At 44.7% G+C, this 17112-nt stretch overlaps 2 protein-coding genes across 2 annotated transcripts in view; one reads left to right on the forward strand and one right to left on the reverse strand.

Annotated features, from left to right (window-relative positions):
• Positions 1-383: 383 nt before the first annotated feature.
• On the reverse strand, positions 384-3779 carry TIMM8B (translocase of inner mitochondrial membrane 8 homolog B). The gene is made up of 2 exons (XM_067470803.1): positions 3640-3779; positions 384-1069 (listed from the first exon to the last, which is right to left on the reverse strand). The coding sequence occupies exons 1-2, from the start codon at positions 3724-3726 to the stop codon at positions 902-904; spliced, it is 255 nt and encodes an 84-aa protein (XP_067326904.1). The 5' UTR covers positions 3727-3779; the 3' UTR covers positions 384-901.
• A 30-nt stretch (positions 3780-3809) lies between these two features.
• The window catches only part of BCO2 (beta-carotene oxygenase 2), an 82557-nt gene continuing 69254 nt past the window's right edge, over positions 3810-17112 (forward strand). The window contains exons 1-2 of the mRNA XM_067470802.1: positions 3810-3913; positions 7180-7284. Of these exons, the coding sequence (XP_067326903.1) occupies positions 3862-3913; positions 7180-7284 (157 nt within the window). The 5' untranslated portion in view covers positions 3810-3861. The remainder of the gene's footprint in view (positions 3914-7179; positions 7285-17112) is intronic.

Below are 17112 nucleotides of genomic sequence, written 5' to 3' on the forward strand. Positions count from 1 at the left end.
CTTCAAAAAATGACTATTTTTCTTTAATATGGTGTGTATATGTTCAGAGGGTGTTCAAGAATAAACTTAATTTCAGCCCTCGATGTGAAGAGCGTTAGAGATGTATTTCTAACGCTGACACTAATTTCAATACCAATGGAGACTGGTTAGTTGTCATGTTGGTTCAGAATGGATTGAATTAATTTGAAATCCATTCAGTTATTGGTATTCCAGAAAGGCTGGAGGAGGCAAAGAAAATGAGAACTTAAAAGATGAGATGGTTTGGAAAGTTCTAGCACAGATCTAAAAGAATATATCCTCTTTGTGATATATTCTCTTTACAGAAGGATAGAGCTAGAATGGAGAGATGAGCTGCGAAGAGCAGGCATGAATTCAAAAATCGTCATGGATGGAAAATGTAGTTTACTCTGCCCTCGAAACAGATACTACATTTACAGAAATTTCACTAATTTCAGTAAGTGATCATAAATGAGTAAAAACTCTTGAGAAACGCCACATTCAAGTCACAATCATATTACCACCACCAACAGTATAATTCCAAATTGTGAACTTCAGTGTGTAGAGATCCAGAGCTGGCCTATGGCAGCTGTAAATCAGCTAATAGAAAGTCAACGACTTCAGTGGGTTTGCAAAAGCACAAATCAAAACATTTTACAAGCAAATCATTTTGACAGCTCTTTTTGGCTTATTCTCCTGCAGCTGGAGAAAAGGAAAATGAGCAGAGCCTCCAATTTCCAGCATCACTGTGTTCGTACAGCTCTTCATGATTTATTAATCAGTAACTTGTTTGGCACGATTCAGTTTAAGAGCACTGTTTTCCTAGAGGATAGTCAGCCATTTCCGCGGTGAGGTAGGATGTCGGTCCAAGGAACGGACGGAGCATCGGCTAATCCGCTGGCCATCAGTGCCCCCCTTTCTGCAAGACCTGCGCAAAGCGGTTGGTGACGGCGAGCGTGGTGTCGATGAAGCGGTTGACACAGTTGGCGAGGCAGCTCTCTGTCCGAGAGTCCAGCTTGGAGCCTGGCTTGTCCACACATTTCTCCCAACAGACCTCCATGAAGTTGTGAACCTAGAGATGCGGGAGGAAGCCATACAGGTGAATGTTATCACGGGGGTCCTTCAGGCAGGAGGACTTGGCCTCGGGAGCAGCTTCTCACAACCTTGGTCTTGGCACACCTTCCTCCGGGTATTGGATAAAAGAAAAGGAGGGCAAAGAAGGGGTTTGCTGGGCGGTGACTCTGAGGGCCCTTCCACACAGCCATATAACGCAGAATATCAAGGAGGAAAATCCCATAATACCTGTTTTGAAATGGGTTATTTGAGTCCACACTGCCATATATTCCAGTTCAAAGCAGAAAATGTGGGATTTTATTCAGTTATGTGGAAGGAGCCTGAGATTAAATGACCTCTTTTACCCATTAACATTGACAAAGAGTATGCTATTCAAGCCCCACATTGCTGAGAAGTAGACCTGTGAGTGCCCCAAGGACTGTGAATGGCAAAATGTTATTGGGAATAATAATCAGCGCTGTTCCTGAGGGAAGCAGAATCGGCTGCTTCAATAGGGATGCGTACCCATCCACAGCATCGCCCTTTCCCTCCCTCCCTTCTCCCCTTTTTCTCGCCTTCATCTCTGAGAAGGCTTGCCTCACAATGCCTCCATGGCCCTCTTTGTTACTCTTCCCTTCCCTTGTTTCCCTCATACACAGTATGATTCTCTTTGTCCTTTCCTTCCTTCCCATCCTGCTATCCCTCTCTCCTTTCTCTTCCCTTCGATATTCTCTTTCCTTCCTCGCTTTCCATCATGCCACCCCCTCTCCTTCCTTTCCCCTTCTTCCCTCTCTCCTTTCTCTCCCCTTATATCATTCTATTTTTCCTTCCTTTCCATCATGCTATCCCTCTCTTCTTCCTTCCCTTTTCTCCTTCTTCTCTCCTTTCTCTTCTTTCATTCTCTTTTCATTCCTTTCCTTCATGTTATCCCCCTCTTCTTTTTTCTCCCCCCTCTCCTTTCCCTTCTATTCTCTCCTTCAATCAAGACTTTCCACCCTTTCCTTCCTTCCTTTCCATCATGCTAGCCCCTTCTTCTTCCTTTCCCCTTCTCCCTTCTTCCCTTTTCCTTTTTTCCTTCCTTTTCATCATGCCACCCCCTCTTCTTTCTTTCCCCTTCCTCCTTCTTTCTCTTCCTTTCTATTATTCTCTTTTTCCTTCCTTCCCATGATGCCATCACCATCTTCTTTCTTCCTTTCCCTCACACCTTTTCCTTTCCGTCATGCCACCCCCTCTTCTTCCTTTCCCCTTCTTCCCTCTCCCTTCCCTTCTATCATTCTCTTTTTTTCCTTTCCTTTCCATCTTGTTATCTTCTTTCTTCTTCCCTCTCTCCTTTCCCTTTTTTTCTTTCCCTCATGCCCTTCCCTTTTCCTTCCTTTCCATCATACTATTCCTCTCTTCTTTCTTTCCTCTTTTCCCTTCCCTTACACCAATTCCCTTTTTTCCTTCCTTTCCATCATGCCACCCCCTCTTCTTCCTTTCCTCTTCCTCCTTCTTTCTCTTCCTTTCTATTATTCAGTTTTTCCTTCCTTCCCATGATGCCATCACCCCTTCTTTCTTCCTTTTTTTCCCTTTCCCTCACACTTTTTCCTTTTCGTCGTGTTATTCCCCTCTTCTTCCTTTCCCCTTTCTCTTCCTTTCTATCATTCTCTTTTTCCGTCATTCCCCTCATGCTATCACCCTCTTCTTCCCTCTCTCCTTTCTCTTTCCTTCCTTCCCCTCATGCCACCCCTCTTCTCTTCTATGTTCTTTCCTTCCTTTCCATCATGCCACCCCCTCTTATTTCCTCCTTCTCTCCCTTCTCTTCCCTTCTATATTCTCTTCCCTTTTTGCCTTTCCATCATGCCATCCCCCTCTTCTTCCTTTCCCTTCTTCCCTCTCTCCTTTCTCTTCCCTTCTATCATTCTTTTTCCTTCCTTCCCATCATGCCCTCCTCTCTTCTTCCTTCCCTTTTCTCCTTCTTCTCTCCTTTCATTCTCTTTTCATTCCTTCATGCTATCCCCCTCTTCTTTCTTCTTCCCTCTCTCCTTTCCTTTCCAATCTTTTCTTTCCCTCATGCCCTTCCCCCCTTCCTTTCCATCATACTATTCCTCTCTTCTTCCTTTCCATTCTTCCTTCTCTTTCATCATGCTATCCCCCTCTTCTTCCTTTCCTAATGCTTTTTCCTTCCTTCCTCCCCACCTTTCTCTTTCCTTCTATCACTCTCTTTCCTTCCTCCCTTTCCATCATGCCACCCCCTCTTCTTCCTTTCCCCTTCTTCCTCCTCTCCTTTCTCTTCCCTTCTATCATTCTCTTTTTCCTTCTTCCTTCATACTATCCCTCCTTTTTCTCCCCTCTCTCCTTTCTCTTCCATTCTTTCCTCCTTTCCTTCCTTCCCTTCCATCATGTCACCCCCTTCTTCTTTCTTTTCCCTTTCTCTTCCATTCTATCATTCTCTTTTTCCTTCCTTCCCCTCATGCTATCACCCTCTCCTTTCTCTTTCCTTCCTTCCCCTCATGCTATCACCTCTTCCTTTCCCTCCTTCTTTTCCCTCCCTCCCTTCCTTCCCCTCATGTCATCCTCCTCTTCTTTTCCCTCTCCTTCTTCCCTTACTTGCGCCGTCAGCCTGGCCCTCTGCTCCTCGGCGGCCACCATCCTCTGCAGCTCGGAAACATCCACTTCCCGCTCCAAGTCGTCCATCACCCTCTGCTCCTAATCCTCAAAACAAGAGAAATGGCGGCACCGGAACCGGAAGAGGCGCCTCCGAGAGAGATAGGGGAGGGGGGACCGGAAGTGGAGTGGAGAGGAGGTGCGGGCTGGCCAGGCTGGGGCAAGATGGCGGCGGCGTTGCTGCTCCTGAGGTGTCCTTCTCGGGCCCAAGGAAGGGGTGAGACACAGAGCCGCCTTCGTCCCTCTCTCCCTCCGCGGGTGGATGTGGGGGCCACGAAGGGGCTCTCCCTCCATCCCTCCCTCCCTAGGAAGAGGGCCCAGGCTGGGAAGGAGGCCTTTCTCAAACCCCAGAAGGGAAAGGGAAGGGGTCACAGTTGGGAGGCCTTGGAAGGAGGTCTGCCTTCCTTCCTTCCTTCCTTCCTTCCTTCCTTCCTTCCTTCCTTCCTTCCTTCACTCCCTCCTGCCTTCTCTCACTTCCCATGCCACACTGACATATACAACCCAGATGGTTTGCTTTCGATCTGGATTATAATGCCCGTGTGGACTCATTTTTGTCCATTCATGGTTTCAACTTGAAGAGAGATCTTGACAAGCTCGAATGTGTCCAGAGGAGGGCTACTAAAACGATCAAGGGTCTGGAGAACAAGCCCTATGAGGAGCGGCTTAAGGAGCTGGGCATGTTTAGCCCGAAGAAGAGAAGGATGACAAGAGATATGATAGCCATATATAAATATGGATGAGGAAGTCGTAGGGAGGAGGAAGCTGATCAGGGGTCTGGAGAACAAGCCCTATGAGGAGCGGCTTAAGGAGCTGGGCATGTTTAGCCTGAAGAAAAGGCTGAGAGGAGATATGATAGCCATGTATAAATATGTGAGAGGAAGTCGAAGGGAGGAGGGAGCAGATCAGGGGTCTGGAGAACAAGCCCTATGAGGAGCGGCTTAAGGAGCTGGGCATGTTTAGCCTGAAGAAGAGGAGGCTGAGAGGAGATATGATGAGGGCCATGTATAAATACATGAGAGGGAGCCACAAGGAGGAGGGAGCAGATTAGGGGTCTGGAGAACAAGCCCTTTGGCCACATCGTGAGGAGACAGCAAAGCCTAGAGAAGACAATTATGCTGGGGAAAGTGGAAGGAAAAAGGAAGAGGGGCCGACCAAGGGCAAGGTGGATGGATGGCATCCTTGAAGTGACTGGACTGACCTTGAAGGAGCTGGGGGAGGTGACGGCCGACAGGGAGCTCTGGCGTGGGCTGGTCCATGAGGTCACGAAGAGTTGGAGACGACTGAACGAATGAACAACAACAACGAACAAGCCCTATGAGGAGCGGCTTAAGGAGCTGGGCATGTTTAGCATGAAGAAGAGAAGGCTGAGAGGAGATATGATAGCCTTTTATAAATATGCGAGAGGGAGGGAGGAGGAGGAGGGAGCAAGCTTGTTTTCTGCTTCCCTGGAGACTAGAATGCAGAACAGTTGCTTCAAACTACAAGAGAGGAGATTCCATCTGAACATGAGGAAGAACTTCCTGACTGTGAGAGCCGTTCAGCAATGGAACTCTCTGCCCCGGAGTGTGGTGGAGGCTCCTTCTTTGGAAGCTTTTAAACAGAGGCTGGATGGCCATCTGTCAGGGGTGATTTGAATGCAATATTCCTGCTTCTTGGCAGAATGGGGTTGGACTAGATGGCCCATGAGGTCTCTTCCAACTCTTTGATTCTATGATTTGGTATTTGTGTTGGAAGTCAACCTTACACTTCTCAAGTCTGCAGTCCTCAATAAGGAATAGCTAGTTAGCATTAGGTCAGGCATAGGTACCCCTAGGTCAGGCATAGGTACCCCCCTCGGTGGTGCAGCAGGCTAAACCACAGACCCGAACTTGCTGACCAAAAGCATGAAGTATCGGGCAGGGCTTCTTAATCTTTTTTGCCACGCTTAACCCCAGTTGCACAACAGATTATACTGCTGAGCTGCTGAAATTGGTGACTGAAAGGTCGGCTGTTCAAATCTAGGGAGCGCGGTAAGCTCCCATTGATAGCCCCAGCTTCTGCCAACCTAGCAGTTCGAAAATATACAGATGGGAGTAGATCAATAGCTCACCTCACTCCCTGAGTGGATCAATAGGTACTGCTCCGGTGGGAAGGTCAGGCTTATGGCAACATGACTTTGGAGGTGTCTATGGACAATGCCAGCTCTTCAGCCTAGAAATAGAGATGAGCACCACCCCCCACAACTAGACTTAGTGTCAGGGGAAAGCCTTTACCTTAGGCGAGGTATGGGCAAACTTTGGCCCTCCAAGTGTTTTAGACTTAGGATCATAGAGTTGGAAGAAACCACATGGGCTATCCCCTGTCATGTAATCAAGACAGAGAGGAGTCACCTTGAGAAAGAAGGACGAGCAGCAAAGAAGGGAAGCCTTGGTTGGAAGCCACAGCAAGGAAAAGAGGAAAGCAGGCCTGGAAAGAGCAAGAGCAATAATATTGGGGTGCCAAGGGGGGAAAAACACAAGGAAACGGGCTCTGTTGACACTCCTTTTGATCTTGGTGGCACTGGGCTTTTTTCTCCTTCATAAAGTATGGACTTCGTGCCAGAGGCAAAGCAATAGCTGATGCTCCCAAGGCAAAGTCCATACTTTATATCTCCACCATTACTTTTCTTGGGTTTCTGGTGAACCTGTTTGGAATGTGTAGCCAACTCTTGTTACGCATTGGCTTGAATGCCGTAGATTGAACGAACGGAGACTCATTGAATCAATTGTCAAACAATGAGTCAATACATAATGCAAATCTAATTGATTATGAGCATTTACTCTGGTGTCTTCGAGCTTCAGTATCAGAGGCATTTTCCTTGGTGAGGTTTTGGAGTGTCTTTTGTGTTTATTTTGGTAGTTTATTTTATTTATTTATCGTGTCAGGCAACCAAACAGTTGTATTACATTTTTGACAGAACAAACAAACATACAAAAGACACAGAATTTGCAAGCTTGGTAGTTGATTAAATGTCCTTTGACCAGTATCTGGCCACTTGGAGTGCCTCTGGTGTTACTATAAGAAGGTCCTTCATTGTGCATGTGGCGGGGCTCAAGTTGCATTGCAGCAGGTGGTCAGTGGTTTGCTCTTCTCCACACTCGCATGTTGTGGATTCCACTTTGTGGCCCGATTTCTCAAGGTTGGCTCTGCATCTCGTGGTGTTCAGTCTGTTCAGCGCCTTCCAAGTCGCCCAGTCTTCTATGTGCCCAGGGGGGAATCTCTCATTTGGTATCAGCCATTGATTGAGGTTCTGGGTTTGAGCCTGCCACTTTTGGACTCTCGCTTGCTGAGGTGTTCCAACGAGTGTCTCTGTAGATCTAAGAAAACTATTTCTTGATTTAAGTCGTTGACGTGCTGGCTGATGCCCAAACAATTTTGGTAGTAAATTCTATCCTTATTAGGAGGCCTATTAAAGACAAACAGATGTGTCTATCTTGGGCTGAAATGCCTCTGTTGTCCCTGCAGTTCTCCTGAGGAAAGTGATCCTGACCAGGTCGGCGGTCGCCTGCCCTGCTTTCGATGAACGCCGCCTCCTGGCATCCAATTTCCACACTTCTCCCCGGAGTCAAGGTAGGCCTTGCCCAGTCTCCCGTTGTGTGTTTTGTTTTGTGTGTCTTTGCCAAACAGTGATATATTTGTGTTTCCAATGGAGTTGGAATAATTGCTGGCAAAGAGAAGCCTGGCCCAGAGGCCTTTCTCTGTTTTTTACAGCTGTAATGCAGTTGTAGTCTGGCTTTGGCTGGCAAGTGTTTTCGTTTAGACTTGATGCCATCCTTTCTTGTAGTAAATTAGAGTAATATCAAAACACTCAATATTGACAAAACTCAGCTGATATTATAAATGTTTGGTGTAAACTTGCTGTAAGGACCAGGGAGACTTTGTTGCTGAATAGGAGCAAGAAAAAAGGGCTTTTACTTTCCTGTTTTCTGTTGAGGTTTCCTTGGGAAATGGCAGAGTTTGAAAATAGCAGCACTTGCAACAATATTACCTGTGATATATTATTTGTTGAATTAATTAGAGCATAACATTTTGCACTGAAACCTCATGTGCTGCAACATTGTTTCTTTTATGTAACAAGTCACACTTGGACTTCACTCATTGCTTTTGAAAGTGGTTCTTGGTTTGGCTTTTCAGCCATTGTTTTCTTTTCCTGTTGGTAATTGCAAAACGATAACTAAAAAGTGTTACGAATGGAGCAAAGTATCAAGTAAGCATTCTGTTTCAAAAAGGAGTGACAAATGGTAACAACTTAATTTAAAACAAATTCAGTTTAAGGCCACATGTCCCAGCATTGTGGGAAACTGCACGCTGGATTAGATCCATGTTCAGCAGGATCATAAGGTGTATGTCCTTAAGAAGCCTCATTCTTCCAGGTCACATGATGAGATTGAGGACTTCATGACTGCAGAAGGAGGTTTGGAGACTCATAGGGAACATCCAAATAGACAAAGAGTTTGGGGTTCCATGCGCAGGTTTCCCCACTTCTGCTGGCCCTCTCCTGCCTTTATCACACAGATCTCGATTCTTCTCTCCTGCCCCTAACGGATCCTAATTCTTCTCCAACTAACATGGAAGTCAAATTATGCACATTCACTTTATGCCTGCTTTTGCTTAATTTGCATTCTTTTATTCTGAACTCAAATTGTGTGGTGAAAAAAGACAGCATGCAGAATTGCTTCCCTGAAGGTTGAGAGTTCACATATCAATATTTTCCTAAAGATGGGAGGAATCGTGTGTTGCAAAAGGAGAATCCATTTTCCAGGGAGAGGCAAAAGAAACACTGTTTTAGAGGTGGGGGTGGGGGGTGGTCTCAGAAGCCTTGATCTCTGACCTGTTCCAGGTTTGATGTGAAGTTTGGCTCTTGGTTTCTGGGTGCATCGAAATAAGGAGCCGTGAGTGTCATTCTCTGCATTCTCAGGGGTAGAAGTTCCTTTCCTTGGGCTCCTTTATGAGCAGGGAAATCTTCACTTTAAAATATGCTGGCATTTTTGGTCCCATCCCCTTTGCATTTATCTCCCACCACAGGAATTCAACCTCCATTCCAAGTAATTCTCCAAAATGGAACTCAGGCCTTGGTTTGGAAAACGTCCTGTCTTTAGCAACTCAGTGATTAACTTTTTCCTGTTCAGTGTGTTGCTTGTGCACTAGGTCTAAAATGTTTCAGTTGTGGACTTTTTTTATATACAGTTATATGCCTCCCATGGGTGATGGGACTCCCATAACACTAATCCTGTGAGTCATGGTAGAGGTGTTTTCATTGGAATGGTTCCCTTCTTCTGGTAACAACAACAACAACACTTTATTTATATTCCACTCTTATCTCCACGAGGGGACTCAAAGCGGATTACAGCATAAACAGATATAGGCAGACATCCAATGCCTTTTTAATACAGTGAAATAACAGTGACACACAATGGGTTTTTGTAGGTTTTTTTGGGCTATATGGACATGTTCTAGAGGCATTCTCTCCTGACGTTTTGCCTGCATCTGTGGCAAGCATCCTCAGAGGTTGTGAGGACTGTTGGAACTAGGAAAATTGGGTTTATATATCTGTGGATGTCCAGGTTGCGACAAAGAACTCTTGCCTGTTGGAGCTAGGTGACACAGAATGGTTGTTGGGTGAGTGGGTTTATTAAGGAAAGACCCCCCTCATAAATGTACAGCAGAGTAAATTATTAGCACCAACGTGAGCCTGCACCAGTAGCCCAAAGTGATCAAAAGAACAAAAACACACAGACCAATGTTATCTCTTCCATAGGAGGCTTTTCTTTATAGTAAAATAATATTGTTGTATAAGAACAAAGTTTCCATAACACAAATAAAGTTCTTTATACTTCTTTTTTTGCTTCCACACTGGGCTTCTTTCTCATGCAGATTTATTTATTTATTTATTTATTTATTTATTTATTTATTTACAGTATTTATATTCTGTCCTTCTCACCCCGCAGGGGAACCAGGGCGGATTACAATGTACACATATATGGCAAGCATTCAACGGCAAAGACACACAACACATATAGACAAACAATCAGAGGCTATTTAACTTTTTCTGGCCGCCAGGGAGCTGTCACTTTCATTGTCCATCTGCGACACTGACGAAGTACTTCCGCATTCCCCGCATGCTTTGCTGGAGAGCTTTCCTGGCGTCTTTTTTGTGGCTTCGTAAATTAGTTAAATTAGCCTCCCCACACATACGTGGTACCTAATTTTTCCTACTTGACAGATGCAACTGTCTTTCGGGTTGCAAAGGTCGACAACAAGCTACACAATTGGTCGGAAGCTCATTCCGACCTGGGCTGGCTTTGAACACATGACCTTTTGGTCAGAAGTGATCTTAATGCAGCGGACATTAAAAGTGCAGATAAAAAGCTTTGCTCTCGCAGAGCCTCTTCTCACACTGAACTTACACAGGAGCCTCACACAATGCTTTACACACAGCAGCCATCACACTGGAATTTTACATACGAGGGCTTATTTTACCGAAGCTTCTCATACCAGTCCTACTCATACTGAGGCCTCCCTCACACTGAGGCTACTAAGCTACAGGCACACCTGCTTATTATATAGAACTGCAGCTTTTGTGGAGCCATTGCATCCATTTAACCCTTTCAGTGCTGGACTCACATTTTTGCAATTAAAAATACCTAGTTAATTTTTAATATTTCTGACAACGGTTCCTTTTTTGTGGTTTGGAGTGGTTCCTTTTTCCTTGTGTTTCATGTATCACATCTGTGGCACGGTCCCTACTTGTGGTGTCCTTAAGGGATCTGGATCACAACTCGGATTCTGGGAAATCTCGTTCCTTACGCAATTTCCTTTTGAAAAGCAAGTTTCTAGCCCTGGTTGGCTGGGGAGGTGTGCTTGGGCCCATGCTGGCCTTGCGTATTCTTCCTCCTGCCTTTCCCTCCGTTCTGAGCTCCGGTTCCGTTCCAAGTGTTTGTCACCAACCTGCTGCATCTCCACCACCAGTAAAAGAGGTATGCAAATGTACACTGTTGGGTTCAGAATAATGCATAAGCAAATCTGCATAATTCCTATGATTTGGGCTCCTGATTTGGTGGCAGGGAGGGATGGCAATGCAACATCTGCCAAACCTTTTTTGAAATCACAGGCATGTTTAAAAAGATGATTTATTTTGATGGGAGAGGAAAGTTATAACGGTGAAGCCCTTTTAGCTTGCTCTACATTTCTTTCTATATTTTTTCTACATTTACAAGTGTTGAAGGTGTTAAAATGTGTTTATTTTTATTCCCAGCCCTGAAACAGGAGATTAAAAGTGCTTCTTCTCTCTGTAGCTGGTTCCAAGGCGGCTTCCCTGCACTGGTCCAGTGAGCGAGCGGTCAGCGTCCTTCTCCTGGGGCTCCTGCCCGCGGCCTACCTATATCCTGGGCCAGCCATGGACTACTCGTTGGCTGCAACCCTCACTCTCCATGGCCACTGGTAAGGAAGCACTGAGCACAGCCTCCTGGTTCATCTCAGCATGTACTACATGCCTTTGAAAAGTGACTTGCTTCTGACTACAGTTTCCAGAATCCCCAGCCATCAGGGATTGTTAGAGCTGTAGCCCAAAGAGGATAGATCAGGGTTCTCAAACTAAGGCCCAAATTTGTTCTTTATTTTAATTATTGTATTGTTTTTAAGTGTTTTTTGCACTACAAATAAGATATGTGCAGTGTTCTTAGGAATTCATTCATTTTTTTTCCAAAATATAATCCAAACCCCCAATGGTTTGAGGGACTGTGACCTGAAGTTTGAGGACCCCTGGGATAGATTTTCCAAGCTGTTTCTCTTTGCAAGCCTGACTACATCCTTATCTACATGCAATGAGCCCTTGGCATCTCCTGGGATTTTGGTCCTGAATGCTCAAGTCCCATTATCTACAACGGCATAGTAAAATTGTATCTTTTATATAAAATAGGGCCCCTGGTGCTGAACTTATTGACCAAAAGGTTGGCAGTTCGAATCTGGGGGAGCGGGGTGTGCTCCTTCTGTTAGTCCCAGCTTCTGCCAACCTAGCAGTTCAAAAACATGCAAATGTGAGTGGATCAGTAGGTACCCATTCTGCAGAAAGGTAACAGGTAATGGTATCCTTTATATAAAATAGGGCCCCTGGTGCTGAACTCGCTGACCGAAAGGTTGGCAGTTTGAATCTGGGGAGCGGGGTGAGCTCCTGCTGTTAGCCCCAGCTTCTGCCAATCTAACAGTTCAAAAACATGCAAATGTGAGTGGATCAGTAGGTACCCATTCTGCAGGAAGGTAACAATGCTCCATGCAGTCATGCTGGCCACATGACCTTGGACGTGTCTAAGGACAACGCCAGCTCTTCGGCTTAGAAATAGAGATTAGCATCTCCCCTGAGGATCAGACACAACTAGACATTGCCAGGGGGAACCTTCACCTTTTACCTTATATAAAATGACAAGATCAAGGTCTGGTTTTTGAATTTTTTTGGGAGAGGGGATATTTTCAAGCTGTGGGCCAGGGGTCCTCAAACTTTTTAAACAGAGGGCCAGGTCACAGTTTTTCAAACTGTTGGAGAGCTGGATTATAATTTGAAAAAAACAAACAAACAAAACATAAATGAATTCCTATGCACACTGCACATCTTAATTGTAGTGCAAAAAAACACTTTAAAACAATACAATAATTAAAATGAAGAACAATTTTAACGAATATAATGGGAAGTGTGGACCTGCTTTTGGCTGATGAGATAGGATTGTTGTTGTTGTGTGCTTTCAAGTCGTTTCAGACTTAGGTTGACCCTGTGCGAGGGCCGGCTAAATGACCTTGGAGGGCCACATCCGGGCCCCGGGCCTTAGTTTGGGGACCCCTGCTGTGGGCAATCGAATCCATAGATGCAGAACCTTGAGACAAAGACTGTCTTATAATCTTGACATCACAACCTTAGGCACCATTTCTTCCTTTTGACCTTTTGAAGCCACTTTGGAACTTTAGAAGCCACCCAGTTGGCAAGAGGAGAACTGAGAATGGGCCGGACAGGCTCTTGGTTTGCCAGGTTCCTCATCTGAAGTTGAGGCAAAACATGTGAACGATATCTAGGTTGTAACCTTCTTTTACGTTTTTCAGCCAAACAGGGAAACGGTGGTCTAATTTCTCCTAAACAAAAAAGGATGTGAAATCGAGGCAGGTTCAGAAAGGAGCGTTTCCAACCATTGTTCCTGGTTAAGGTTTAATGGAAATCAGACTGCCTTTCCTTCTCTAAATGCTGCCTCGGTTATTTGACTGACATTTTATGTACAACTGAGTAAGAGTGTGCTGCACATTTGGGTTGCTGTGAGTTTTCTGGGCTGTCTGGCCATGTTCCAGAAGCATTTTCTCCTGACGTTATGCCCACATTTATGGCAGGCATCCTCAGCGGTTGTGAGGTCTATTGGAAACTAGGCAAATGAGGTTTATATATCTGTGGAATAACGTCCAAGGTGGGAGAAAAAACTCTTGTCTGTTGGAGGCAAGTGTAAATGTTGCAATTGGCAACCTTGGTTTTCATTGAATGGCCTTGCAGCTTCAAAGCCTGGCTGCTTGCTGCTTGAGGGAATCCTTTTTTTTTAAAGTGTTATCTGACCCTGATTGATTCTTGTCTAGAATACCTCTGCTTTTTGAATGTTGCTCTTTATTTACTGTTTTGATTTTGGAGGTTTTTCAATACCAATAGCCAGATTTTGTTCATTTTCTTGGTTTCCTTCTTTCTGTTGAAATTGTCCACATGCTTGTGGATTTCACAAGCATATGGACAATTTCAACAGAAAGAAGGAAAACATGAAAATGAACAAAATTTGGCCACCAGTATTAAAAAAAAACTAAAATCAGGACTGTAAATAAAGAACAACACTGAAAAAAACAGGAAATTCCAGACAGGAATAAATCAGGGCCAGCTAACACTTCCCAACAAAGGATTCCCCCCAGTTAGGAAGCAGCTAGACTTTGAAGCTGGCCAGAGAGGAGGCCAGGAGACACCCCTGCACCAACTGCTGCTCTGGGCCACAGTGAAGAGAGAGGGGGGCAGAAGGCAGTTCCACCTTGTCTCCTGTGGTATCCTCATAATATAATATAATGTAATAAAACTGTATATACATATAGGTAAAGGTTTTCCCCTGACATTAAGTCCAGTCGTGTCTGACTCTGGGGGTTGGTGCTCATCTCCATTTCTAAGCCAAAGAGCCAGCGTTGTCCATAGACACCTCCAAGGTCATGTGGCCAGCATGACTTCATGGAGTACTGTTACCTTCCCGCCAAAGCAGTACCTATTGATCTACTCACATTTGCAAGTTTTCGAACTGCTAGGTTGGCAGAAGCTGGGGCTGACAGCGGGAGCTCACACCGCTCCCCGGATTTGAACCTGTGACCTTTAGGTCAAGAAGATCAGTAGCTCAGTGCTTCAACCCACTGTGCTACCGGGGGCTCCATAATATACATAAAATATTTATAATATAATGTAATGCAATATATTACTAATTATAATATGATGTTATAATTATATATTTATATTACATGTAAGAACACCTCCCAACAAAGAACTCCCCCTTGCAGGAATCAGCCGGGCCTTGAAGCTGCAAGGCTTTACAATGGTAATAGTGAAGAGAAAGGGGGCCAGGGGACAATTCCACCATGTCTCCTGTGGCATTCTAATAATATGATATGATATAATATAATATGATATGATGTAATATAATATAATATATTGTATATACATATAATATTTATAATATTATAATGTAATGCAATATAATAATAATAATATGATATTATTATATATTTATATTACATGTAATATTACTAATAATATTATGATATAGTGGTATGGTGCAATATAGCAATATTTAATGCTGATATTGTACTATGCTAATAATATAATATATTGTATGTAATATATACCTTGTAAGCCGCTCTGAGTCCCCTTCGGGGTGAGAAGGGCAGCATATAAATGCTGCAAATAAATAAATAAGAAATATAAAGGTGATTAATTGCAACATTCACACTTGCCTCAAGCAGACAAGAGTTCTTTCTCCCACCCTGGACATCATTCCACAGAGATATAAACCTCATTTGCCTAGTTTCCAAGAGACCTCGCAACCTCTGAGGATGTCTGCCATAGATGTGGGCAAAACATCAGGAAAGAATGCTTCTGGAACATGGCCAGATAGCCCAGAAAACTCGCATCGTCCTGGTTTATGGGAAATTAGAAAAGGCTTCTGCTGTGATGGAACAGATAACCAAAAAGCCTTGCCAGTTCCCCTTTCACGAGTTCCTCTTTCAAAATACCTGAAAGTAGGGACAGATCTGGTCTTTCCTGTTTCTCTTCCTCCTAGGGGCCTTGGCCAAGTCGTGACTGACTACGTGCACGGCGAGGCATCGATCCGAGCGGCCAATGCGGGCCTCTACCTGCTCTCCATGGCCACCTTTGCCGGTCTCTGCTATTTCAACTACCACGACGTGGGCATCTGCAAGGCGGTGGCGATGCTGTGGAGCCTCTGAGACGCGGCCTCGCCTTTCGGCCCAACGCGACGATTGTACACCGCTGCCTCTGCTTCATTGTATTATTTCCGAGTCATTGGATGAGGGAGAGATAGCCATAAAGGGTTCCGTGTAGCGCGGCTTGGAGAAGGAAGGAGGCCTGCGACTGTCGCCGTCCAGCCGAACCGGGGATTTCCCGGCAAGCCGCGAATTTCCACTTGAAACAGGCTAGAATCAGGGAAGAGCGGAGAGGCGAACCAATATGATTGTAGTGGCTGCCATGGCCGATGGCTGGCCCTCCCCATCTCATATGGCAGCTTGGTTTCAACAGATGCTGTATAATGATTTTTTTAAATCCCACTCCGCCTCTTCTGATGTTGCCCTTAGTGATGTGTCTCCATAGCATCTTGTGCATTGCTCAGGCAAGTTGCAGTCCAAAAGGGAAGACCGCTGTTTAATTTCTGTACAATAAAGAATTTACACAACCCTCGGACATTTGGTTCTGAAAGCAGTTTCTTACCCTTGGAATGGTTGTTGACATATTCTCATATCCCAAGGGGAACTCCAGGTTCTGTCTGGTGGATTAAGCAAGGAGTGCTTTCATTGGCTCAATGGGTGTTAAACCCTTTTGCCGGCAGGACTGCTGACCGAATAATAATAATTTATTATTAAATGTCAGGAGCAACCAGACATTTGTATTACATTTTTAACAAAACAAACAAACAGACAAAACACAAAGTTTGCAAGCTTGGTAGTTGATTCAATGTGCTTTGACCAGTATCTGGCCACTTGGAGTGCCTCTGGTCAGAGTGGCCCCTGGTCAAAGTGGTTCCTGGTCAGAGTGGTCCCTGGTCAGAGTGGGCCATGTTCAGAGTGGTCCCTGGTCAAAATGGCCCCTGGTCAGAGTGGCCCTTGGTCAACATGGTCCCTGGTCAAAGCGGTCCCTGGTCAAAGCGGTCCATGGTCAAAGTGGTCCATGGTCAAAGTGGCCCCTGGTCAAGTGGCTCATGGTCAAAGTGGCCCCTGGTGAAAGTGACCCCTGGTCAAAGTGGTCCCTGGTCAAAGTGGCCCCTGGTCAAGTCGTCCCTGGTCCAAAAAAAAAAAGGTTGGGAACCACTGATTTACTGGGTGCTTCTCCAAAACGCTTTGAAGACTTGCACTTCTCTCTTTATTTCACCTCCGTGGTCAAATGTTTTCACTCTGAACACAGCTGAGTTGGCCTCGTTCCTGGCTCAAAATTCTTCCCTTTTGGATTTTTTGGGGTGTGTGTGTGTGAAATACCACATCTTGTTCCTCTTAGCTCCAGTTTTGGAGAAGATGTCACCTGAAACCTTTCTTTCACTTGCCATGTAAAACAAATTCATTGAAGACTTCTGTGTGGTTCGGCTTTCTAGAGGATATTCAGAAGTTCTCATAGAAAAAGAATTCAAATGAACAAATATGCTAACTGATAATAAGTTGAAATTATGCAAACATTTCCAGGATCTTTGTAATGCTTATTTCCCCTGAGCGGGAAAGAATATCACTGTCTGTATTTCTAAGGTGGGCTTTTCTGTTGCGTAATATCTTTGTGGTTTCTGGGCCAAGTGCTTTTGAAATGATTTGGATTGTTTTGGGCGAGAACGGCAACTTTAACACAGTGCAATCTCTTACGAAATGACCTATTTTCTGTGTTGCTACGCTGCATGTTCCACTCATTCCTCCTGTGTGAGACAACATAGTGATAAATGAGTCACTGGGAATGCATCTGTTGCAATAAAGCAACACATTTATTGTGTCTAATGGAGTGGCAGTTTGGTGCCGCAGTAAGATTTATATTAATACCGTATTTATGGCACTTCCTCCCATTAGTATTGCTGTAGTCAACTTCTCTTGCAAACAATATAATTGGAAACAGCTATTGCGAACCTCTAACTCTTGAATATT

The sequence above is a fragment of the Anolis sagrei genome, chromosome 7 (genome assembly GCF_037176765.1).
Source record: "Anolis sagrei isolate rAnoSag1 chromosome 7, rAnoSag1.mat, whole genome shotgun sequence".
Lineage (NCBI taxonomy): Eukaryota > Metazoa > Chordata > Lepidosauria > Squamata > Dactyloidae > Anolis > Anolis sagrei.